At 45.9% G+C, this 25,373-nt stretch overlaps 2 protein-coding genes across 2 annotated transcripts; both read right to left on the reverse strand.

The window, feature by feature from the left end:
* Window positions 1-622: 622 nt before the first annotated feature.
* Window positions 623-13,935, reverse strand: LOC142262854 (serine/threonine-protein kinase SBK1-like). The gene is made up of 4 exons (XM_075332192.1): window positions 13,753-13,935; window positions 1,765-1,933; window positions 1,252-1,451; window positions 623-1,150 (listed from the first exon to the last, which is right to left on the reverse strand). The coding sequence occupies exons 1-4, from the start codon at window positions 13,933-13,935 to the stop codon at window positions 623-625; spliced, it is 1,080 nt and encodes a 359-aa protein (XP_075188307.1).
* Window positions 13,936-19,934: 5,999 nt separating this feature from the next.
* LOC142263013 (serine/threonine-protein kinase SBK1-like) lies at window positions 19,935-21,239 on the reverse strand. Its single transcript, XM_075332203.1, has 3 exons — window positions 21,077-21,239; window positions 20,564-20,763; window positions 19,935-20,462 (listed from the first exon to the last, which is right to left on the reverse strand). The coding sequence occupies exons 1-3, from the start codon at window positions 21,237-21,239 to the stop codon at window positions 19,935-19,937; spliced, it is 891 nt and encodes a 296-aa protein (XP_075188318.1).
* Between the last annotated feature and the right edge of the window lie 4,134 nt (window positions 21,240-25,373).

Here is a 25,373-nt window from a genome sequence, read left to right on the forward strand (position 1 = left end):
ACATAAATTATGCATTTCTATTAGATGTAGAAACTGTGGATTCCTGAATTCCTAAAGAAAATAAACATATCATTTTTGGGTTTTTTTGTGTTTTCAAAATATCATTTTTAGTTCAATAGTCAAGATTTTATACACCTGCATGGGATGGCCATGGGGGTGACATTCACCCCAAGTAAATATCTAACCCCCATATCTCACTACATTTTTGTTTAAACATTAACTTAATGATATTAGATTGTTTTTGTTAGCATATTTCAACTGTAATATAGACAGTTTTAGAATGAGGGTTTTTTTTTCAATCTGCTTTTATATAAGTATAAAAATAAATCCACAGATCAACTTGTGAAGTTATTTAACCCACATGATAATGGATAATTTTCCTTTTTATTAGAGAAGGTAACCAGGCACAAGTTTATTGTCTTGCAATTATTTGCACTGCAAATTAGGTGAAGAGACAATCTGAATCTACATGGAATGTAAAAAGTCACTTTCTTATTTCTGAAAATCACTATGAATGTTAGAGATTTTAAAGTTGACAAAACAAAGTAAAACTATAAATTTACACATTTTCAAAAATCACAATAATACAAAACATAGTCAGAAAAATGGTTTAAAGAGAGATTTATTCTTTCCAACATTCACCCAAGAAGGTCAATACATCAGTTGATTTACTTCTCTTATTATAGTCTATGGCTAAAAGTCCACTGAACATTTTTAGTACTTGAGGTGGAAATTTTCTCCATGGCGATGGTGGACCAACAGCCTCAACACTTTTTTGCCATTCTACAAAATTACAGTAATCATTGTCTGTGAAAACTGCAGACTGCCATGGAAAGTCTCCTGTAAGTAAGTGGTAGAGAACAATCCCTAATGCCCATACATCCAGGGAGTAGTCTACCAGCAAAGTGTCTTTAAGTTGTCTCATCTCTGGAGCCATAAATGACTTTGTGCCGAACCCAATTTTCATCTTGGATCCCTTGAAACATGAAAATCCAAAGTCTGTAACTTTGATGCAGTGGAAATCCTTGTCAAACACCAAGATATTTTCTGGTTTGATGTCCAGATGAACCAGCCCAATACGGTGTATGAACTCCAGGGCACCGGAGATCTGCACCACACACCTTTTGACTATGTCTTCTGGGAGTCCAGTCTGAAATAGAGAAATTACGTAAACACAATGATTACAATCCTACAGGAATGAAGAACATTAGGATTGTAGCTTATTGGATAATCCAGGGACTTTCAACTTACATGAGGTAGAATAAAGGAGGCCAGGTCACCAATCGCCAGCTCCAAAGGAAAGGCGAAAAGGTCACCAGTCTTGTAGGGAACGCCGAACGGTCTAATGATGTTGGGATGAAAGGAGAGGAAGTAAGTCATGGCGAACTCCATGAGAAACGCAAATTCAGTTATTTTGTTTCTGTTGAGAACTTTTAATGCCATTTCTTGACCTGTTGAGAAAAGAAACAGAATTCTATGTGTTACATATAGGTCTTTATAGTGTTGTCTCAGACTTATGAAAATGGCCAAAACTAGTGTGGAGTTAGCCTCTTACACATGGATTCTCTTAAGATGAAACAAAGATTTTATCATGTCAAATGCACATTTATAATACATTTGGTCAATTTTAGTGCATTTTTCCATGTACTTAAATAAATGGACAACACATAAAGCTTCCCCATTATATCTAAACCATAGAGACTATCTTGTGATGACCTTCAGACTATTCCAAATCTATAGAGATAGATAACTGACCACACTGACCTGTTTTCTTGTCCTTCACCATGAGCACAGAACCGTAGCCTCCATTTCCAAGCTTCTGTAACACATGGAAGTTCTGCTGCAGATCGATCTCTTGCGTACATTGGGAGGCAATGGAGACAAGTCTTTCCTGGATGAGCTCCATATATTGTACACTGGAGGCCATTGTATCCTAAAGAAGTTGTAAGACAAACGAAAAAAGACGAGCCAAAGTCTCAAGAGGTAGAAGTCGTCTCTTAAAAGCAGAGAAAATCAGTGACCAGAGTATATAAGGACAGGTTTATATAATGGGTGATAAATGAGGCCACGTCTATGAGTTCTCTGATTGGCTGAGTATTGTCTACTTGATTGGACGTTCAGTGGATTTGCATTACAATAATGCTCCTGTAGACAAAAGTCTAAGGTGGCGTTTGGGATAAATGTAATCCTAGACTTGTTCCATTTATAGAAAAACCTCTGCCCAATTTTTACCCATTAAATCTACAAATCTCTAAGTATCTAGGACTATGAGTTTAACTTAACTAGAAAATCAAATAATCACCACATGTCCTGATGAAATGTCCACTACATTCATGATCAGTTACTAATCCTGAATTATTATAATTAAAAGAGTGTAAATTAGCTTAGATCTGTTTCAGGGTTTAAGTGATGTTCTTTAGTTCTAGCTCTTAACTCCACATATGAAGGACGTCTCCGAGATTGTAACACAGAGAAGATGATGAAATATCAGTATCACCGGCTGCATAGAATAATGTGAATAGTTAAAGGTTTAGGTAAAATTGAGACATTTTGGATACTCTTTGCTCCCCCAGTCTCAGTCTACAGTTAGTAGACACTCAGGTAATTCCATAAAAACTACTCCTGCCTTGTGCTTTCCATCCTACCAGTCATTTAGTTTCTGTTCTCCCAATCTGATTCTACAGTTGACACTTCCGTATTTGCATGTGAATAGACTATAGAATGACAGAAAATAGAAAAAGTAGTTCAGCTCACCCTTCCTAAAGTCCAGGTCAGGATCGGTGTTGGTGCACGGAGCTGCCCTGGCCTCAGGCAGAACACAGACAAGGAAACTAGAGTATGATCTCCAGCACTTCAAAGAAGGTTAAAAATATTTATTGAGGTTCTATTAAAAAAGATCCTTGAATAAGGCTCTACTAGCTGAAACATGTTGGATTTCTCTTAATGTGTCCCCCCTCACTGTTTTCATGATCGATGGATCTTTTTTAATAGAACCTCAATAAATATTTTTAACCTTCTTTGAAGTGCTGGAGATCATACTCTAATAGACTATAGAGGGTTAAGTGCATTGGGTGTGAGGTTGCAGCTACAGGCTATGGAAATGCTAACGTGCATTGTTCAGGATTGTGGACATTTATTTTAAGTTATTTAAGTTGTGGTAAAGATAGATAAGAACAGGTTTTGAATGCCCTGCTATCACCGGAAGCGATGTTGATTAAATATTCTCTTTATTCATGCGCAGGTCAAGTCAACGCGTTTCTCAAGTCACAGTCTCCATCAGGACTACAAATAAAATCCACAAAAGTTATTTAAGTTAGGAGCCATGGAATCCTGAAAGCTCTAAAGAAAATAACCTCAAACATTTAACTTTTTTGGGTTTTCTGTTTTAAAAATATAACTTTTAGTTCATTCAAAATTATATACAGCTGAGTGGGATGGCCATGGGGGTGACATTCACCCCAAGTAACTATCTAACCCCATATCTCACTACATTTTTGTATAAATAGTTACATAATTATTAGTTTTTGTAATATTTCAGCTGTAATATAGACTGAGTTTTAGAATGAGGGTTTTTTCAATCTGCTTTTCTATATTTATATAAATAGTTAATAAATCCTCAGATCAACTTGTGAAGTTTTTAACACACAGAATAATGGATAATTTTCCTTTTATTAAAGCAAAGTAACAAGGCACAAATGTATTGCCTTCCAGGAATTTGCACTTCAAATCAGAAGAAGAAAGAATCTGAAACCTCATGGGATGAAAAAAAAAATCACTTTCTCATTTGTAAAATTCACTATGAATTTTTGGAGATTTTAAAGTTGGGAAAGCATAGTTAAACAATACAGTTACACATTATTAGACTCGCCAATATATAAGGTCAATAAATCAGTCATTTTACTTCTTATTACAGTCTATGGCTAAAAGTCTACTGAATATCTTTAGTACTCCATGTGGAAATCTGCTCCATGGCAAAAGTGGCCAACCCTCTCAAAACGTTTTTGTCATTCAACAAAATTACAATAACCATTGTCTGTGGAAACTGCAGACTCCCATGGAAAGTCCCCGGTGAGTAAGGCTAAGTGCACACACTGCGTTTTCTTGACGCTACGTTTGTGCATTTTTTGCGGCAAAAAAGAAACACACAAACGCACCCGCGGCAAAAATGCATGCGTTTTTACCGCGTTTTGGTGCGTTTTTTGCTGCGTTTTTGCTTACTTTGTTTTTATGAGTTTTGTATCAGTGAACAATGCCATTAAAGATTGTTAATAAAAAAAAAAAAGAATAAAGGTCTGATGTAATTTCCTTCTTCAATATGTTCTTCATTCTCCACTAGTGAATGCAGGAGAGCAGACAGCTGCAGAACTACAAGGCTCAGCATGCTCCATCCAGGACTGTATACTGGAGGGAGAGTCAGGGGGAGCAGACCTACAAGGCTTAGCATACTCCATCCAATAGTGTATGCAGGAGAGCAGACAGCAGCTGCAGAACTACAAGGCTCAGCATCCTCCATCCAATAGTGTATGCAGGAGAGCAGACAGCAGCTGCAGAACTACAAGGCTCAACATCCTCCATCCAGGACTGTATGCAGGAGTTTTTTGCCCCCCCAAAAAATTACGTGGGCTTCGCCATATTTTAATTTCCTAGCCAGATACAGCAGGCAGGTACGGGCTGCCCACAACCCCCAGCTGCCTATTTGTACCCAACTGGGAACCAAAAATATAGGGAAGCCCTTTTTTTTAATTATTTCGTGAATTTCATGAAATAATTAAAAGGAAAAAAAATGACGTGGGCTTTGCCCAATTTTTGAGTCCAGCCAGGTACAATTAGGCAGCTGGGGATTGGAATCCGCAGTGCAGGGTGCCCAAGCTTTCTGGGCACCCCCGCTGTGAATTGCAGTCCGCAGCCACCCCAGAAAATGGCGCTTTCATAGAAGCGCCATCTTCTGGCGCTGTATCCAACTCTGCCAGCTGCCCTGATGACAGGTGGCTTGCTGGGTAATAATGGGGTTAGGGCTAGCTGTATATTATCAGCTGGCCCTCAGCCCGAAATTCATGGTGTCACGCCAATATTAGACATGGCCACCATGAATTTCTAGTAAAGATAAAAAAAAAACCACAACACACAGAAAAATATTTTTATTAGAAATAAAACACAACACAATTAGTGACTCCATCTTTATTGAAATAAAGAACCCCCCCTCCACAGTAATCCTGGGTCAAGGGTCCCGCGCCGTCCAATCCGGATCCAATATCATCTGATCGGTTTGCTGGAAGGCAAAGCGATCAGATGATGTGTCAGGTTCAAGGGCCTGAATCACATGACACAGCAGCTGATTGTATAAATGGCTTTTATACAACACGCTCATGCATCAGTGCAAAAAACAAAAAAAAAACAACAAAACCTACACACGTCCGTGCTGACTCCCATCCGATCGCTACAGGAGCTGCCGGTGATCAGCTGATGAAGTCTCCTGACGGCATCAGCTGATAGCCGGCCAGGCGGTAAAAAGCCGGCGTCACCGCGAGACTTATGATCAGCTGATGAATCAGGGGCAGCATCAGGTGACCGCATCAGGTGATCCACCGCCAGGTCCTGCAGCTATCGGACGTGCCTGGTATCCGGCACACAGCCGGAGCAGGGGTGGCAATACCGAGAGGAGCTGGGAGTGGACATGGCACCGGGAGTCTGCAGACAGGTGAGTATGACTTTTTTTTTCTACTGTTCACTTTTGATTTTGAAAAAATAGAGGAAAATAGGACTTTGTGTGCCAACAATACGTATCAACATAATTAATATCACCCAATAGTTGCATATAAAAAAATTCGTTATTATTAGATATAAGGGATGGGGATGACAGATCAAAATGCAGTACAACAATGCATATAAGGTGCAGGGAACGAGGACTAGGGAAAATTGGCACAAAAGACCCTACTAAGTAATTAGAGTAAATAGACCTGTAAAAACTAGCCTGACAATTTATGGTAAGTTCACACAGTGCGTTTTTCGCGGCATTTTTCAGGTGCGTTTTTGCTCAGAAAACTGCATGACTTTGCTTCCCCAGCAAAGTCTATGAATTTTCATTTTTGCTGTCTGCACACAGCGTTTTTTTTAGCTGCGTTTTTGTGGTGCCCACAAAAATGCAGCATGTCAATTATTTTTGCGTTTTTCACTGCGTTTTCCACCCATTGAGTTCAATGAGATGTTGAAAAACGCAATGGAAGTCGCAAATTGCAAGTATAGCTGCGTTTTAGTGCATTTTTATGACTAAAAACGCAGCTATAATTGCAAGGGGTGAGTAGAAAAGTGACGTGTACAGGAAGAGGATTCCTTCTGTCAGTAAACACAGAAGCGTGAATCCTCCCGGTACCGCCACCGCTGCTTCCATTTCCCGTCCGGCGCCATGTCCGCTCCTGTGCGGCGCCATATCCGGGCGGGAGATGGAAGCAGCAAAGTCATGCAGTTTTCTGAGCAAAAACGCACCCGAAAAACGCGCAAAAACGCTGCGAAAAACGCACTGTGTGAACTTACTCTAAGTGGTAGAGCACAATCCCTAAGCTCCATACATCTAGGGTGTAGTCTACCAGCAAAGTGTCCTTGTCGGTAAGTTTTTAGAAATAAACAATTAGGATGCACTGGTAGGTTCCAAACCGTAATAATGAAAGGCAGTAAACCAGGCACTCCAATGGTGAAAAATAAGAAGAAATTTATGAAATCCAATTGTGAAAGATCCAGTTATGAAAAACGTTTTCGGTCAAAGACCTTCTTCACTTCACTGGTAATTATATGTGAAATAAAAATAAAAAATAAAAGATTATAAAAATATCAAGTCATCAAATTACAAAAATTGCACATATAGAGACTTTGCTTGCGCTAGACGTCTGAACAATATACATCATATATAGTGATAAAAAATAAAAAACAAAAATACAGAGAAAAGAAAATGAGAATCAGATTAAGACATAATGCCAAATACATAGTATGATGACACAATATTCAGAATACTTTGAGCATTATATTACATTGATAATACATAAACATATCATGATTCCTAGAGTATGCATTGTAAGTAAAAGCCATGATAAAGGGATATGGAAACTGGTTATATCAAACTAGTATAAGCGCATAGGCATGCTCAACGTGATTACTTGCATAAAGAAATCAGGCAATTGAGTATATGGAGAATCTTAGCGCTCAGAAGAGAAGATACTAAGGGTTAATAGTATAAACGAACAACATTATACACAAGTGAAACAGTGCCTTACAACCCTTGTAAATAGAAAACTATGTAGAATGGTGTGATATGATGTAGAGCGGTATCCATCAATGTCTGTGAGCATGGTGACGACCATACTGTGTTTACCGGGTAGAAAATGTCATATCTATCACCTTGAGCATGCGTAGTGTGCACTACTGACGGTATTCTAACCACATAAGAGCACATAAGGCCACATAAGAGCAGAGTTTTCTAAAGAGCTAATCGATTTTGACCAACTCACAAAAATGCCATGTGCACATGTTCTAAAATGGCTTGTAGGCTTCATCTCCTCCATGGATCCCGGTCACAGTGCACTACAGGTCAATATCATTTTGGCTTCTGTCAGATTCAGACAAAGTCATCCATTCCATGCATTGTTGGGCCGGGGGTCACACTGGTGAATGGCATCTGATGAGCGATGACTGGATGAATGCTAACGACACGTGGCTCAGACTCTACTGCGAGCGTGACCGAGCGTCACCTACTGTGCTCCGATTCTGTCACATGCGAGAGTCGGATCACACAATCTCTCCATCTTCTCCATCGTCTCTGCGTAAATCGGACTGATGACATTTTAGTGCAGTCCAGTGCTTAACATCGTAGACTAGTATGAGTGCACATCATCCGATATATGCAGCACGCAGCCCCATAGTATAACATTGGTCCAAGGACTATTCGATAAATCATCAGATTTATATGGTGGTGTGAGCGAGCCCTTAGGCGGGCTTTGCACACTACGACATCGCAGGTGCGATGTCGGTGGGGTCAAATTGAAAATGACGCACTTCCGGCATCGCAGGCGACATCGTAGTGTGTAAAGGCTCGATGATACGATTAACGAGCACAAAAGCGTCGTAATCGTATCATCGGTGCAGCGTCGGCGTAATCCATAATTACGCTGACGCGACGGTCCGATGTTGTTCCTCGCTCCTGCGGCAGCACACATCGCTGTGTGTGAAGTCGCAGGAGCGAGGAACATCTCCTACCGGCCTCACTGCGGCTTCCATAGAATATGCGGAAGGAAGGAGGTGGGCGGGATGTTAACATCCCACTCATCTCCGCCCCTCCGCTCCGATTGGCCGCCTGCCGTGTGACGTCGCAGTGACGCCGCATGACCCGCCACCTTAATAAGGAGGCGGGTCGCCGGCCAGAGCGACGGTCGCAGGGCAGGTGAGTGCGTGTGAAGCCGGCATAGCGATAATTTTTGCTACGCCAGCTTTCACAAGATATTGTACCTGCGACGGGGGCGGGGACTATCGCGTGCGACATCGCAGCATCGGCTTGCGATGTCGCAACATGCATAGCCCGCCTAAGGGTACATACACTTTCTGGCAGAAATTCCTCCATCTAAAAATGTGTTGTGATGATTAGGGTCTGTGCCCATGTAGCAGATTTTCTGCACACAAAACTGCATGATTTGGCAGGAAAAATGCAGCAGAAAAAACATTTGCTTATTGCCCACACACACACACTTTTTTTTTTTTTTAAGCGTTTTGCCTTTGTTTTTTTTAGTCATGGCAATCGTGGGTGTATCGGCAGTGTACCCTGATATCATTGCCAGTTCTCCAGCTGATAATACACCTGGTACTCAGCTCTCACACTGATGCTACAGCCGGGATCTGGCACTCACTTCCCGGAGAGGTGCCCGCGCCGCTCCCGGCAGTTTAATCCTCTGAAAGCTGCGATCAATATGACATTCAGGAGGCAGGGAGAAGAATCGCTTACCTCTACCTGGCGATTGGGTCCCTGTAATGTGATCACATAGACCCCATCGCTGCCATGGCAACCCAGGGTCGACACCATGACAACCCAGGGTTACTGAGTTACAGATCGCCTCACACACCATGCCGGATGCATGAGAGGCGAAGTGTCAGGGCTGTGAGTGCAACACTGACAGATCTAACCCACTGCAGTGATATAATCCAGTGCAGAGCGCGAGCTCTATCAAAGGGGAAAAAAACACACAGAAACAATGGACACTGCTTTTTTTCTGTACAAAAATCTGCAAGAAAAAAGCGTGAAACATGTGCACAGTGAGTCGCCCACCACAGTGCTGCAGCGGTCGCCTGCGGGACTCCACTTCACTTCTAGGGACGTCGCGGGAACTTCTCTGTGGGGACGTGCTCTGGTCACAGGTATGTCAGGTTGACTTTCATAGGAGTCATGACGCCACACTCGGTTTTGGGGTCAGGGTAATGGGTGACCGCCACTGCAGTTTAGCGAGCGTCTGGGGCTGATGGTACAGGCAGTTAGGTTGTATGGCCTCCCGAGAGTGAGGCCGGCCCCAGGGGCTCAGGTATATGTGCATGGAACTACAGTTTGCAGTTATAAGCAGTCTCAGTCCAAAGTGTCTTTCAAGCTGTTTACTCACTTTTTGCTGGTAGAGTGAGGCAACCCGGGCGATGCTATGATGAACCAGGTGGAACCAGGTATCCCTCAGGCTGATAAAGGGGTGACTGCTGACTCGACTTCCTAGCACCTTTGTTTCGGACCCCCCCTGACTTAAAGTACCGTTGGATGCATCCAGGGAAGTCGCTGCTGCCTTTTCTCCCCTTTCTGACCCGTTTGCTGACAGCGTGGACCAAGAATAAGATGGCCCAGGCTCGATCCTCCTTATGGGCCCCCTCGTTGCTGTTGATGCTCGGGTTCTGTGTTGATTGGCGTGGAATCTCTAGTCCCACCGCCTACAGGATTTAGCAGACCACTAAATGGATGTCTGGCTCTAGGGACCTGTACCCCGTGTGTGCATTCATTACCAGGAGTCCTTATACTCAACTCCTCACTGCTCTCTTTCTTCAGGTATCTTTCAGTCTGACTTGGTAGTAATGTTCTCCCCCGCCAGCAGCCACTGCACATGCAGGGTCTGACAGTGTTCCGCTCTTCAGCCCTACACTTCAGACACAGCTGCTCCACTCCTTCTCCTCTGACTGCCACTGCACAACTCTCCTCCCAGCTTCACTACAGCACCACACTAACTGAGACGCGAGGGCTACGCCCCCTCCTGGGTCTCCCCAGGGGTCTCCTCTAATGTGTGTGTGTGTCTTGGTTAAAGGGTGCCTGTGTGTACACACCTGTCACGCTCCCCGGTCCCCGGCGCCGCCTGCCACTCACCGCCCCAGCCCCCGGTTCTCCTGCCCGCGGCTCCTCTCCTCACTTTCCCTCCTCTGCGTCCTCCGTGCCTCTCGTCCGTTGGCCTCGGCGTCTCCCTGAGACCCAGGACACTCTGGCTGGCTCCCCTGCATCTTCTTCACAGCGTCCTGTACTGGCATCCGGCACCCGGGCCTCGCGCATGCGCATTAGGGCGCGTGCGTGCTCCCTCACCTTGTCTTAAAGGGCCAGCGTCCCGGGAACAGGATAAGACATGATACAGGTACAGGGTATTTAAGAACTTCCCTTTCTGGTGGGCGGTGCCTGATCAACGTGTTCCCTGAGCTAGATGTTCAGGTCTCTCTGTACCTTGCACCCCAATTAACGCTGTGTCTTCCGCAGAGCCAGTCTGCTGTTCTAACCTGGTCCCAGAGTGCCGATCTTCCAGGAGGCGTCCCGGTGACTGTTTACTGAGGATCCTGCCATCTCCCGTCAGTCTGAACCCGTCACCTGGACTTTGTGAGGAAAGAGTTAACTTTTAAACTGGTTAGAAAAATCATGGACTTTCATTCTCCTTTGCAAAGAGCACAACCAGACTTGTTTACGTAAAAGACTATGAGACAGTTTCAAGGACTTGGAATGTTTTGACTTAGAAGAGAGAGAAAAACACCTTGTTATGGGTAACAGATTGTTTTGGGAATAAAAGTCATCATGTTAATTTCTCTTGCTGGGAACATGTAATCCACGCCTATGATGAATGTAGACTAATGAATATGCATGTTACATAGTTACGCCTTAATTGTTTTTTTGTATAACCCTGTGTATCAAATCAAATCAATACAGTTCTTTTTGGAGGGCACATCTCTTGCTTCTGTGTAGATATCAGCGCGTGCCTGTATCTCGCTAGAGCTGAGGAAGCAGAGGGGGTTACCTGGACTCCCTCTGCATTAGGTCATCACTGGCAAAAGTTGTGACCGTTAGGTCAACATTTCTGGCGCCCGAAAGCAAGGACCAGTGTTTATCCCAGGACGCGGAGGATCGTCTTGCCAACCCGAGGAGGAGGCGACTAGACATGGGGACCAGAAATACCTGGCCTGGTAAGAGTTGAACGCTTTTCACGGTGCTGGACTCCTCCACCCTCTGCACTCGGTGCTGGACTCCTCCACCCTCTGCACACGGTGCTGGACTCCTCCACCCTCTGCACACTGTGCTGGACTCCTCCACCCTCTGCACACTGTGCTGGACTCCTCCACCCTCCGCACATAGTGCTGGACTCCTCCACTGCCCCTCACATGGTGCTTGACTCCTTCACCCTCTGCACACGGTGCTGGACTCCTCCACCCTCTGCACATGGTGCTGGACTCCTCCACCCTCTGCACATGGTGCTGGACTCCTCCACCCTCTGCACACGGTGCTGGACTCCTCCACCCTCTGCACACGGTGCTGGACTCCTCCACCCTCTGCACACGGTCCTGGACTCCTCCACCCTCTGCCCACGGTGCTGGACTCCTCCACCCTCTGCACACGGTGCTGGACTCCTCCACCCTCTGCACATGGTGCTGGACTCCTCCACCCTCTGCCCACGGTGCTGGACTCCTCCACCCTCTGCACACGGTGCTGGACTCCTCCACCCTAAGCACACGGTGCTGGACTCCTCCACCCTCAGCACACGGGGTCCTGGACTCCTCTGCCACCCCCGCACACGGTACTATACTCCTGCCCCTCACATGGTGCTTGACTCCTTCACCCTCTGCACACGGTGCTGGACTCCTCCACCCTCTGCACATGGTGCTGGACTCCTTCACCCTCTGCACACGGTGCTGGACTCCTCCACCCTCTGCACATGGTGCTGGACTCCTCCACCCTCTGCACACGGTGCTGGACTCCTCCACCCTCTGCACATGATGCTGGACTCCTTCACCCTCCGCACACGATGCTGGACTCCTCCACCCCCCACACACTGTGCTGGACTTCTCCTCTGCTCCTACACGGTGCTGGACTCCACCGCTGCCCCTCACACAGTGCTGGACTCCTCCACCCTCTGCACACGATGCTGGACTCCTCCACCCCCCACACACTGTGCTGGACTTCTCCTCTGCTCCTACACGGTGCTGGACTCCACCGCTGCCCCTCACACAGTGCTGGACTCCTCCACCCTCTGCACACGGTGATGAACTCCTCCACCCTCTGCACACGGTACTGGACTCCTCCACCCTCTGCACACGGTGCTGGATTCCTCCACCCTCTGCCCACGGTGCTGGACTCCTCCACCCTCCGCACATAATGTTGGACTGCTCCACTGCCCCTCACATGATGCTGGACTCCTCCGCTGCCCCTCACATGGTGCTGGACTCCTTCACCCTCTGCACACGGTGCTGGACTCCTCCACCCTCTGCACACGATGCTGGACTCCTCCACCCTCTGCACACGGTGCTGGACTCCTCCACCCTCTGCACACGGTGCTGGACTCCTCCACCCTCTGCACACGGTGCTGGACTCCTCCACCCTCTGCACACGGTGCTGGACTCCTCCACCCTCTGCACACGGTGCTGGACTCCTCCACCCTCTGCACACAGTGCTGGACTCCTCCACCCTCTGCACACGGTCCTGGACTCCTCCACCCTCAGCACACGGTCCTGGACTCCTCCACCCTCAGCACACGGTCCTGGACTCCTCCACCCTACGCACACGGTCCTGGACTCCTCCACCCTACGCACACGGTGCTGGACTCCTCCACCCTCAGCACATGGTGCTGGACTCCTCCACCCTCAGCACATGGTCCTGGACTCCTCTGCCACCCCCGTACATGGTACTGGATTCCTCCTCCACCACTGCACATGGTGCTGGACCACTCTGCTGACCCTCACACGGTGCTGGACTGCTCCTCCGTACACAGTGATGGACTCCTCCTCCACCACTACACACAGTGCTGGACTCCTCCGCTGACCCTCACACGGTGCTGGACTCCTCTGACACCCCCGTACACGGTACTGGACTCCTCCTCCACCACTGCACACGGTGCTGGACCCCTCCGCTGCCCCTCACACGGTGCTGGACTGCTCCTCTGTACACGGTGCTGGACTCCTCCGACACCTCTCAAAACACGGTGCTGGACTCCGCTGCCCCTCACTCACTGCATACCAATCCAAGTGGAGTATGAGACACACTGGTAGCATAAAATTATCACATGGAAAATCCTTTCTTAAGATATAAACCTAAAGTCACAAAAAAAGCCCTATAGGTATAGGAAGATAGAATGTTTACCGGAGGGAACCCATGATATGCGTTTCGCCACCAGGCTTCCTCGGTAGGCCTGTGTTTACAGGGTGCAATGCACGAGCCTCCTTACATGAGGATCAGCCTATAGGGTGTCTCCCCTGTTGCGCACGGCCAGATGTAGCACTCACGTGGGTGGTAGCCGTCATATCCCAGTGCAGCATCCAGTGGACAGGAAACATGCCCCTCAGGGAGGTACCAGGACCATTACAGTAAGAAGAGGCAATGTCTCCTGAGCATGTGATTTTCTTGGCCAAGAGACCGCTATCGATGAGCTGGATTATGCAGTTTCTCTTTTCCTCTGAAATCTTCATGGCGGCTCCTCAATTCCAATTGCGGACTTTTCCCTTGGCAATCAACCTTATAACACACTGAGGTATTGGGGAATGTGATTTGTAGTATACATGAAGGGAAAAAAATTATCCACCAGGAGCGAAACAGTAACTATGCAGCGACATGATGAGAATCTGCAGAACCGATCATATGCTGAATAGCTGCAGTCACAGTTATATATGAGAAGCTAAGATGATTGTCTATAAAATGAAGGTCATCTCACACTCAGAGCTCTAGAGGACGGTGAGATATGGAGCCTGAAAGTCACGAGATTGTTACCCTTTTGCTTGTCAGTATACACTTGGGAGGGCCTTCACTCAAACATTTGGGAGGATCCTCCATCTAGTTCCTTTCATCCTGGTCTAAATTGCCCTCCCCCTACCCCTCCCCATCAGTCCCAGGCTAGAGGCACATGCAGCACTGCCTCAGTGATGCAACAGCATGCTCTGCTTCAATTACTGTCTTGAGGTGATAGACCTTTCAACAACTGCTGCAGTGTGTGGTTTAACAGACCAGACAAATCTGTGGCTCTCGCTGTCCGCACCTACAACCAGCCATGGTCGTCTGTGATAACGTGCCTGTAACCACTCATTCCTGAAGCCTCCTGAGGAACCAGATGACAGAGGTGAAACGCCTTGAGACAATGATTGGTGGGGATACAGATGAGTAGTGCATTAACTAATGACTGAACCTCATTAAGCATCTTGAGGCATTGGTGTACTTTCTAGCTTAAAGCCTAACCCCCTTTTGTTGATTCATGCATACATTTATACACTGAAGATCAAAAATTAGAGCACAGTGTATGATCACTTGCGTTTTTCAGAAATTATGTAATCTCCATTGATGACCATGCTCCGGTTTTGTGTAAGGGGTGCACCATGCCACTAGAACAGGGTAAGGGGTGCACCATACCACTAGAACAGGGTAAGGGGCACACCGTGCCACTAGAGCAGGGTAAGGGGCGCACCATGTCACTAGAGCAGGGTAAGGGGTGCACCATGCTATTAGAACAGGGTAAGGGGTGCACCATGCCACTAGAACAGGGTAAGGGGTACACCATACCACTAGAACAGGGTAAGGGGCGCACCATGCCACTAGAGCAGGGTAAGGGGTGAAACCATTCCACTAGAGCAGGGTAAGGGGTGCACCATGCCATTAGAACAGGGTAAGGGTGCACCATGCCACTAGAGCAGGGTAAGGGGCGCACCGTGCCACTAGAACAGGGTAAGGGGTGCACCATGAAACTAGAGCAGTGTAAGGGGCGCACCATACCAATAAAACAGGGTAAGGGGTGTACCATGCCACTAGAGCAGGGTAAAGGGTGCACCATGCCACTAGAGCATAGTAAGGGGCGCACCACGCCACTAGAGCAGGGTAAGGGGTGCACCGTGCCACTAGAACAGGGTAAGGGGTGCACCGTGCCACTAGAACAGGGTAAGGGGTTCACCATGCCACTAGAGCAGGGTAAGGGGCGCACCATGCCACTAGAACAGGGTAAGGGGCGCACCATGTCACTAGAACAGGGTAAGGGGCACACCATGCCACTAGAACAGGGTAAGGGGCGCACCATGCCACTAGAACAGGGTAAGGAGTGCACCATGCCACTAGAACAGGGTAAGGGGCGCACCATGCCACTAGAACAGGGTAAGGAGTGCACCATGCCACTAGAACAGGGTAAGGGGCGCACCATGCCACTAGAACAGGGTAAGGGGCGCACCATGTCACTAGAAGAGGGTAAGGAGTGCACCATGCCACTAGAACAGGGTAAGGGGCGCACCATGCCACTAGAACAGGGTAAGGGGCGCACCATGCCACTAGAACAGGGTAAGGAGTGCACCATGCCACTAGAACAGGGTAAGGGGTGCACCATGCCACTAGAACAGGGTAAGGGGCGCACCATGTCACTAGAAGAGGGTAAGGGGCACACCATGCCACTAGAACAGGGTAAGGAGTGCACCGTGCCACTAGAACAGGGTAAGGGGTGCACCGTGCCACTAGAACAGGGTAAGGGGCGCACCATGCCACTAGAACAGGGTAAACGGTGCACCGTGCCACTAGAACAGGGTAAGGGGTGCACCGTGCCACTAGAAGTGTTTTACAAAAGATCCAAAGTTTATCACTATAAACCTTTATTTTGCCCAAAACGTGGTGATAATAATTAGAGAGCAGCAATGACTGTAGCACAGAGAAAGATGATCAGTAAATGTTCTGCAGGTAACAACAGTCACAATCAGTAGGACGTGCACCGGCCGTCGCTGTGAATGACTTCAGCACATCTGTGGCCACAGGACATCACTAGCCTCTCACACTGCTCTGGGAGGATTTTGGCCACTCTTCTTCCACTCTTCTTCCACAGGACAGTGACTGTTGTGGGTTTCTTGGCCATAAATTTGTCACCAACGATATTGCAGAGGTTTTCTATTGGGTTTAGATCATGACTCTGGGCTGTGGACATTTCATTGGTTCCAGGGACTGCTTTGCCCATTGTGCTGTGTAACAGGGGACATTGTCCTGCATGAAAATTGCTGCCTGATTGCTTGTAGCACCTTTCAGCTGTTTTATTGGTCTTTTGCAGAAAGGACTGATTCCGTTTAACCCTATGGAAGTTACAGCTTGACCTCTACCCCTGTCTTTGCTGAGCAGGTGCTTTAGGATAAGCAGGGTCAGATAAGGAGAGGCGTCGAGGAGAAGGGGTGCCGCTGTCGCTACATTAGGGAGGCAACCTCCGCTGTCAGGTACAGCCTTGCATATAGGGTCTGATAGTGATAAAAAAAATGAAATGTTATCTTTACTTGGTTGGGCACATTATACCTGTTATGCGTGATTTATTTACTTAATCATTTGGATATTAAAGTTTCTAATCTGTTGTATTTTAGTAATTATTCTGGGGTATTTTGTTGCTGTCTGAGAATTGATGACCCTGGATCATATTGGTGTTATTTTCTACAACATAACTTCCATTGTAAGTAATTAGGATCTGTGAGGACTTATCATAATCATAATGGCTCCACTAAAAACAGCCATGATAATGGATGACCCAAGTAAAAAGAAATATTCATCCGTGCCAATTTTATTGCAGAAATTTTATTTAAATGGGGTTTATAGAAATCTATGAACCTCATTAAGAAATATCTCCAGTTTATTAATATTTGAGACAAAATAGTGAAATATTGACAGTGATCTATATTGTGGAAAATTCTTGATTCTGAGTTTAGGTTAAATTACGGCAATTTTGATACTTTCCTTTCCTGGTCTATGCACCCCCTATCTCAGTCTTAGGAGTAATTACATATACATTTTCTGTGCTTTCCATCTTACCAGTCTTTAGTGTCTGTTCTGTTCCTAATATCAGTCAAGTGGTCATTCCTGTAAAGGTACCGTCACACTAAGCAACATCGCTAGCAACATCGCTGCTGAGGCACAACTTGCTAGTGATGTCGCTGTGTGTGACATCCAGCAACAACCTGGCCCCTGCTGTGAGGTCGTTGGTTGTTGCTGAATGTCCTGGACCATTTTTTATTGTTGCTCTCCCGCTGTGAAGCACAGATCGCTGTGTGTGACAGCGACAGAGCAACAACTGAATGTGCAGGGAGCAGGAGCCGGCTTCTGTGGATGCTGGTAACCAATGTAAATATCGGGTAACCAAGAAGCCCTTCCCTTGGTTACCCGATATTTACCTTCGTTACCAGCGACCGCCACTCTCAGCTGCCAGTGCCGGCTCCCTGCTCTCTGCACATGTAGCTGGAGTACACATCGGGTAATCAACAGGGAGCCGGCACTGGCAGTGTTAGAGCAGCGGACGCTGGTAACGAAGGTAAATATCGGGTAACCAAGAGAAGGGCTTCTTGGTTACCCGATGTTTACCGTGGTTACCAGCGTCCGCAGAAGCCGGCTCCCTGCTGCCTGCACACGTAGCAGAGTACACATCGGGTAATTAACCCGATGTGTACTGTGGCTAGGTGTGCAGGGAGCCAGCGCTAAGCGGTGTGCGCTGGTAACCAAGGTAAATATCGGGTTGGTTACCCGATATTTACCTTAGTTACCAAGCGCAGCATGCTTCCACGTGTAGCGAGGCTCCAGCGATCCCTGCCAGGTCAGGTTGCTGGTGGGATCGCTGGAGCGTCGCTTAGGGTCCAGTCACACTAAGCAACTTACCAGCGATCCCAACAACGATAGGGATCGCTGGTAAGTTGCTAGGAGGTTGCTGGTGAGATGTCACACTGCGACGCTCCAGCGATCCCACCAGCAACCTGACCTGGCAGGGATCGCTGGAGCGTCGCTACACGAGTTGCTGGTGAGCTCACCAGCAACCAGTGACCAGCCCCCAGCGCCGCGTGGAAGATGCTGCGCTTGGTAACTAAGGTAAATATCGGGTAACCAACCCGATATTTACCTTGGTTACCAGCGCACGGAGCTACACGTGCAGAGAACAGGGAGCAGCGCACACTGAGCGCTGGCTCCCTGCTCTCCTAGTTACAGCACACATCGGGTTAATTAACCCGATGTGTCCTGCAAATGCTTAACGCTGGCTCCCTGCTCTCCTAGCTACAGCACACATCAGGTTAATTAACCCGATGTGTCCTGCAACTACATGTGCACAGAGCAGGGAGCAGCGCACAATGCTTAGCGCTGGCTCCCCGCTCTCCTAGCTACAGCACACATCGGGTTAATTAACCCGATGTGTCCTGCAGCTACATGTGCACAGAGCAGGAGCCGGCACTGACAGTGAGAGCGGCGGAGGCTGGTAACAAAGGTAAATATCGGGTAACCAAGGACAGGGCTTCTTGGTTACCCGATGTTTACTGTGGTTACCAGCCTCCGCAGAAGCCGGCTCCTGCTGCCTGCACATTTAGTTGTTGCTGTCTCGCTGTCACACACAGCGATGTGTGCTTCACAGCGGGAGAGCAACAACTAAAAAATGGCCCAGGACATTCAGCAACAACCAAAGACCTCACAGCAGGGGCCAGGTTGTTGCTGGATGTCACACACAGCAACATCGCTAGCAATGTCACAAAAGTTGTTCGTTAGCAGCGATGTTGCTAGCGATGTTGCTTAGTGTGACGGGGCCTTTAGTGTGACATCTCACCAGCGACCTCCTAGCAACTTACCGCCGATCCCTATCAGGTTGTATCCTTGTTGGGATCGCTGGTAAGTTGTTTAGTGACTTGGCCTTAACTGTATGTGAATAGACAATAAAGGGTTAAGTATATTGGGTGTGAGGTTGCAGCTTCCAGCTATAGAAATGCTAACATGCATTGATCAGGATTGCAGACATTTGTTTACATGCGGCACTTCTTTAGATTGGCTCTGAATGACTCTTTTAATCACATTGATTTCAGTCTGATGTCTAAAGATTAACATAAATTATGCATTTCTATTAGCTGTAGAAACTGTGGATTCCTGAATTCCTAAAGAAAATAAACATATCATTTTTGGGTTTTTTTGTGTTTTCAAAATATCATTTTTAGTTCAATAGTCAAGATTTTATACACTTGCATGGGATGGCCATGGGGGTGACATTCACCCCAAGTAAATATCTAACCCCCATATCTCACTACATTTTGTTTAAACATTAACTTAATGATATTAGATTATTTTTGTTAGCATATTTCAACTGTAATATAGACAGTTTTAGAATGAGGGGGTTTTTTTCAATCTGCTTTTATATAAGTATAAAAATAAATCCACAGATCAACTTGTGAAGTTATTTAACCCACATGATAATGGATAATTTTCCTTTTTATTAGAGAAGGTAACCAGGCACAAGTTTATTGTCTTGCAATTATTTGCACTGCAAATTAGGTGAAGAGACAATCTGAATCTACACGGAATGTAAAAAGTCACTTTCTTATTTCTGAAAATCACTATGAATGTTAGAGATTTTGAAGTTGACAAAACGAAGTAAAACTATAAATTTACACATTTTCAAAAATCACAATAATACAAAACATAGAGTCAGAAAAATGGTTTAAAGAGAGATTTATTCTTTCCAACATTCACCCAAGAAGGTCAATACATCAGTTGATTTACTTCTCTTATTATAGTCTATGGCTAAAAGTCCACTGAACATTTTTAGTACTTGAGGTGGAAATTTTCTCCATGGCGATGGTGGATCAACAGCCTCAACATTTTTTTGCCATTCTACAAAATTACAGTAATGATTGTCTGTGAAAACTGCAGACTGCCATGGAAAGTCTCCTGTAAGTAAGTGGTAGAGAACAATCCCTAATGCCCATACATCCAGGGAGTAGTCTACCAGCAAAGTGTCTTTAAGTTGTCTCATCTCTGGAGCCATAAATGACTTTGTGCCGAACCCAATTTTCATCTTGGATCCCTTGAAACATGAAAATCCAAAGTCTGTAACTTTGATGCAGTGGAAATCCTTGTCAAACACCAAGATATTTTCTGGTTTGATGTCCAGATGAACCAGCCCATTACGGTGTATGAACTCCAGGGCACCGGAGATCTGCACCACACACCTTTTGACTATGTCTTCTGGGAGTCCAGTCTGAAATAGAGAAATTACGTTAACACAATGATTACAACTCTACAGGAATGAAGAATATTAGGATTGTAGCTTATTGGATAATCCAGGGACTTTCAACTTACATGAGGTAGAATAAAGGAGGCCAGGTCACCCATCGCCAGCTCCAAAGGAAAGGCGAAAAGGTCACCAGCCTTGTATGTAACGCCGAACGGTCTAATGATGTTGGGATGAAAGGAGAGGAAGTAAGTCATGGCGAACTCCATGAGAAACGCAAATTCAGTTGTTTTGTTTCTGTTGAGAACTTTTAATGCCATTTCTTGACCTGTTGAGAAAAGAAACAGAATTCTATGTGTTACATATAGGTCTTTATAGTGTTGTCTCAGACTTATGAAAATGGCCAAAACTAGTGTGGAGTTAGCCTCTTACACATGAATTCTCTTAAGATAAAACAAAGATTTTATCATGTCAAATGCACATTTATAATAAATTTGGGCAATTTTAGTGCATTTTTCCATGTACTTAAATAAATGGACAACACATAAAGCTTCCCCATTATATCTAAACCATAGAGACTATCTTGTGATGACCTTCAGACTATTCCAAATCTATAGAGATAGATAACTGACCACACTGACCTGTTTTCTTGTCCTTCACCATGAGCACAGAACCGTAGCCTCCATTTCCAAGCTTCTGCAACACATGGAAGTTCTCCTGCAGATCGATCTCTTGCGTACATTGGGAGGCAATGGAGACAAGTCTTTCCTGGATGAGCTCCATATATTGTACACTGGAGGCCATTGTATCCTAAAGAAGTTGTAAGACAAACGAAAAAAGCCGAGACAAAGTCTCAAGAGGTAGAAGTCGTCTCTTAAAAGCAGAGAAAATCAGTGACCAGAGTATATAAGGACAGGTTTATATAATGGGTGATAAATGGAGGCCACGTCCATGAGTTCTCTGATTGGCTGAGTATTGTCTACTTGATTGGACATTCAGTGGATTTGCATTACAATAATGCTCCTCTAGACAAAAGTCTAAGTTTGGTATAAATGTAATCCTAGACTTGTTCCATTCATAGAAAAACCTCTGCCCAATTTTTACCCATTAAATCTACAAATCTCTAAGTATCTAGGACTATGAGTTTAACTTAACTAGAATATCAAATAATCACCACATGTCCTGATGAAATGTCCACTACATTCATGATCAGTTACTAATCCTGAATTATTATAATTAAAAGAGTGTAAATTAGCTTAGATCTGTTTCAGGGTTTAAGTGATGTTCTTTAGTTCTAGCTCTTAACTCCACATATGAAGGACGTCTCCGAGATTGTAACACAGAGAAGATGATGAAATATCAGTATCACCGGCTGCATAGAATAATGTGAACAGTTAAAGGTTTAGGTAAAATTGAGACATTTTGGATACTTTACTGGTCTCTTTGCTCCCCCAGTCTCAGTCTACAGTTAGTAGACACTCCGGTAATTCCATAAAAACTACTCCTGCCTTGTGCTTTCCATCCTACCAGTCATTTAGTTTCTGTTCTCCCAATCTGATTCTACAGTTGACACTTCCGTATTTGCATGTGAATAGACTATAGAGGGTTAAGTGCATTGGGTGTGAGGTTGCAGCTACAGGCTATGGAAATGCTAACGTGCATTGTTCAGGATTGTGGACATTTATTTTAAGTTATTTAAGTTGTGGTAAAGATAGATAAGAACAGGTTTTGAATGCCCTGCTATCACCGGAAGCGATGTTGATTAAATATTCTCTTTATTCATGCGCAGGTTAAGTCAACGTGTTTCTCAGGTCGCAGCCTCCATCAGGAGTACAGAGAAAATCCACAAAAGTTATTTAAGTTAGGAGCCATGGAATCCTGAAAGTTCTAAAGAAAATAACCTCAAACATTTAACTTTTTGGGTTTTTCTGTTTTAAAAATATAACTTTTAGTTCATTCAAAATTACGGTAGATACAGCTGAGTTAGATGGCCATGGGGGTGACATTCACCCCAAGTAACTATCTAACCCCATATCTCACTACATTTTTGTATAAATAGTTACATAATTATTAGTTTTTGTTATATTTCAGCTGTAATATAGACTGAGTTTTAGAATGAGGGTTTTTTCAATCTGCTTTTCTATATTTATATAAATAGTTAATAAATCCTCAGATCAACTTGTGAAGTTTTTAACACACAGAATAATGGATAATTTTCCTTTTATTAAAGCAAAGTAACAAGGCACAAATGTATTGCCTTCCAGGAATTTGCACTTCAAATCAGAAGAAGAAAGAATCTGAAACCTCATGGGATGAAAAAAAAAATTCCTTTCCCATTTCTAAAATTCACTATGAATTTTTGGAGATTTTAAAGTTGGGAAAGCATAGTTAAACAATACAGTTATAATTTCTAATAAAAAACACACACACACCTGAAAAAATCATTTATTAGAAATAAAAAAACACTAACAAAGTCCCTCATCACCAATTTATTAACCCCGACAAAGCCCTCCATGTCCGGCGTAATCCACGGACCTCCAGCGTCGCTTGCAGCTCTGCTGCATGCAGGTGACAGGAGCAGCAGAATACACCACCGCTCCTGTCAGCTCCACGCAACTAATGAGGTGAGTAGCGCGATCAGCTGCTGTCAGTCAGGTAACTCGCGGCCACCGCTGAATCCAGCGGTGGCCGCGGGTAACCTCAGTGACAGCAGCTGATCGCGCTACTCATCTCATTAGCTGCGTGGAGGTGACAGGAGCGGCGGTGTCTTCTGCTGCTCCTGTCACCTGCATGCAGAAGAGCTGGAAGTGACGCTGGAGGACCATGGATTACGCCGGACATGGAGGGCTTTGTCGGGGTTAATATATTGGTAATGAGGGAATTTGTTAGTGTTTTTTATTTCTAATAAATGATTTTTCGGGGGTGTGTGTTTTATTTACTGTAATTTACAGATTAATCATGGAAGGTATCTCGGGGAGACGCCTGACATAATTAATCTAGGACTTATTGGCAGCTATGGGCTGCCAATAACTCCTTATTACCCCGATTTGCCAACGCACCAGGGCAAATCGGGAAGAGCCGGGTACTGTCCCAGAACTGTCGCATATAATGTATGCGGCAATTCTGGGCGGCTGCTGACTGATATTGTTAGGCTGGGGGGCTCCCCATAACGTGGAGCTCCCCATCCTGAGAATACCAGCCTTCAGCCGTATGGCTTTATCTGGCTGGTATTAAAATGGGGGGGACCGCACGCCGTTTTTTTTAATTATTTATTTATTTCACTGCACAGTATAGACACGCCCACCGGCTGCTGTGATTGGGTGCAGTGAGACAGCTGTCACTCAGCGTGGTGGGCGTGTCTGACTGCAACCAATCACAGGCGCCGGTGGGCGGGTAAAGCAGGGAATACGAGATTGATTAATGGGCGGCCGGCTTGTTCAAAATAGTAAAAGCCGCTGAAGTTTTTATAACAGCCGTGCAGCGCCGCGCCGGAGATCGGGGAACGGTAAGTATGAGAGAGGGGGGAGGAACTGACCGACTGACAGCGAGAGGGACAGATAAGACAGAGAGACCGACCGACAGACATAGAGACCGACCGACGGACTGAGGGAGAGAACGAAACAGAAAAAGAAAAAAGACCGACATCACATGAAAAAAGCACAAAACGTACAGGGAGCAAACAGAGATGCGTTCGTGTCACTCGGACGTGCGCACAGACCCATTGACTTTCATTGGGTCCGTGCTGCGTGTTGCGTGCTGAAAACGGACATGCTTCCGTGCAAAACGCACACAGGTACGGATCACAGACACGGACAGGCATCAAAAACGCACGTGGAGCTTTTATCATACAATAACACTGGTGCACGTTTGGCCGTGTCTCCAGTATACACGGAAACGGACCAAACACGCAAGTGTTTCACGGATGTGTGTTTCAGGCCTAAATGTGTTGTGATGATTAGGGTCTGTGCCCATGTAGCAGATTTTCTGCACACAAAACTGCATGATTTGGCAGGAAAAATGCAGCAGAAAACATTCGCTTATTGCCTTTATACACACACACACACACACACACACACACACACTTTTTTTAAGCATTTTTGCCATTGTTTTTTTTAGTCATGGCAATCTCGGGGGTTCCTGCAGTGTACTCTGCTATCATTGCCAGGTCTCCAGCTGATATTACTTCTGGGACTCGGCTCTCACACTGATGTTACAGCCGGGATCTGGCACTCACTTCCCGGAGAGGTGCCCGCGCCGCTCCTGGCAGTTTAATCCTCTGAAAGCTGCGATCAATGTGACATTCAGGAGGCAGGGAGAAGAATCACTTATCTCTCCCTGTCGATTGGGTCCCTGTAATGTGATCACAGAGACCCCATCGCTGCCATGGCAACCCAGGGTCGTCACCATGGCAACCAGGGTTACTGAGTTAAGCTGGGATCACACATAGCGACAACGACGTCGCTGTTACGTCACCATTTTCTGTGACGCAACAGCGACCTTGTATGTCGCTGTTATGATCACTGCTTAGCTGTCAAACACAGCGACGCAGCAGCGATCATAACGTCGCTACATGTGCAGAGAGCAGGGAGCCGCGCACACTGCTTAGCGCTGGCTCCCTGCTCTCCTAGCTACAGTACACATCAGGTTAATTAAACGATGTGTACTGCAGCTACACGTGCAGAGAGCAGGGAGCAGCGCACACTGCTTAGCGCTGGCTCCCTGCTCTCCTAGCTACAGTACACATCAGGTTAATTAAACGATGTGTACTGCAGCTACATGTGCAGAGAGCAGGGAGCTGGCACTGGCAGCGTGAGAGCAGCGGAGGCTGGTAACGAAGGTAAATATCGGGTAACCACCTTGGTTACCCGATGTTTACCCTGGTTACAGCTTACCGCAGCTGCCAGATGCCGGCTCCTGCTCTCTGCTCGCTTCATTTCG

This window comes from Anomaloglossus baeobatrachus, chromosome 1 (assembly GCF_048569485.1).
Source record: "Anomaloglossus baeobatrachus isolate aAnoBae1 chromosome 1, aAnoBae1.hap1, whole genome shotgun sequence".
Classification (NCBI taxonomy): Eukaryota; Metazoa; Chordata; class Amphibia; order Anura; family Aromobatidae; genus Anomaloglossus; species Anomaloglossus baeobatrachus.

Coding starts and splice junctions, on each gene's coding strand:
- LOC142262854 (XM_075332192.1), bottom strand. CDS start 13,935: ATGAAGATTTCAGAGGAAAAGAGAAACTGCATAATCCAGCTCATCGAT. Junction 1,452..1,764: donor GGTGAAGGACAAGAAAACAG/GTCAGTGTGGTC, acceptor TTTTCTCAACAG/GTCAAGAAATGGCATTAAAA. Junction 1,151..1,251: donor CCTCCTTTATTCTACCTCAT/GTAAGTTGAAAG, acceptor TCTCTATTTCAG/ACTGGACTCCCAGAAGACAT.
- LOC142263013 (XM_075332203.1), bottom strand. CDS start 21,239: ATGGCCTCCAGTGTACAATATATGGAGCTCATCCAGGAAAGACTTGTC. Junction 20,764..21,076: donor GGTGAAGGACAAGAAAACAG/GTCAGTGTGGTC, acceptor TTTTCTCAACAG/GTCAAGAAATGGCATTAAAA. Junction 20,463..20,563: donor CCTCCTTTATTCTACCTCAT/GTAAGTTGAAAG, acceptor TCTCTATTTCAG/ACTGGACTCCCAGAAGACAT.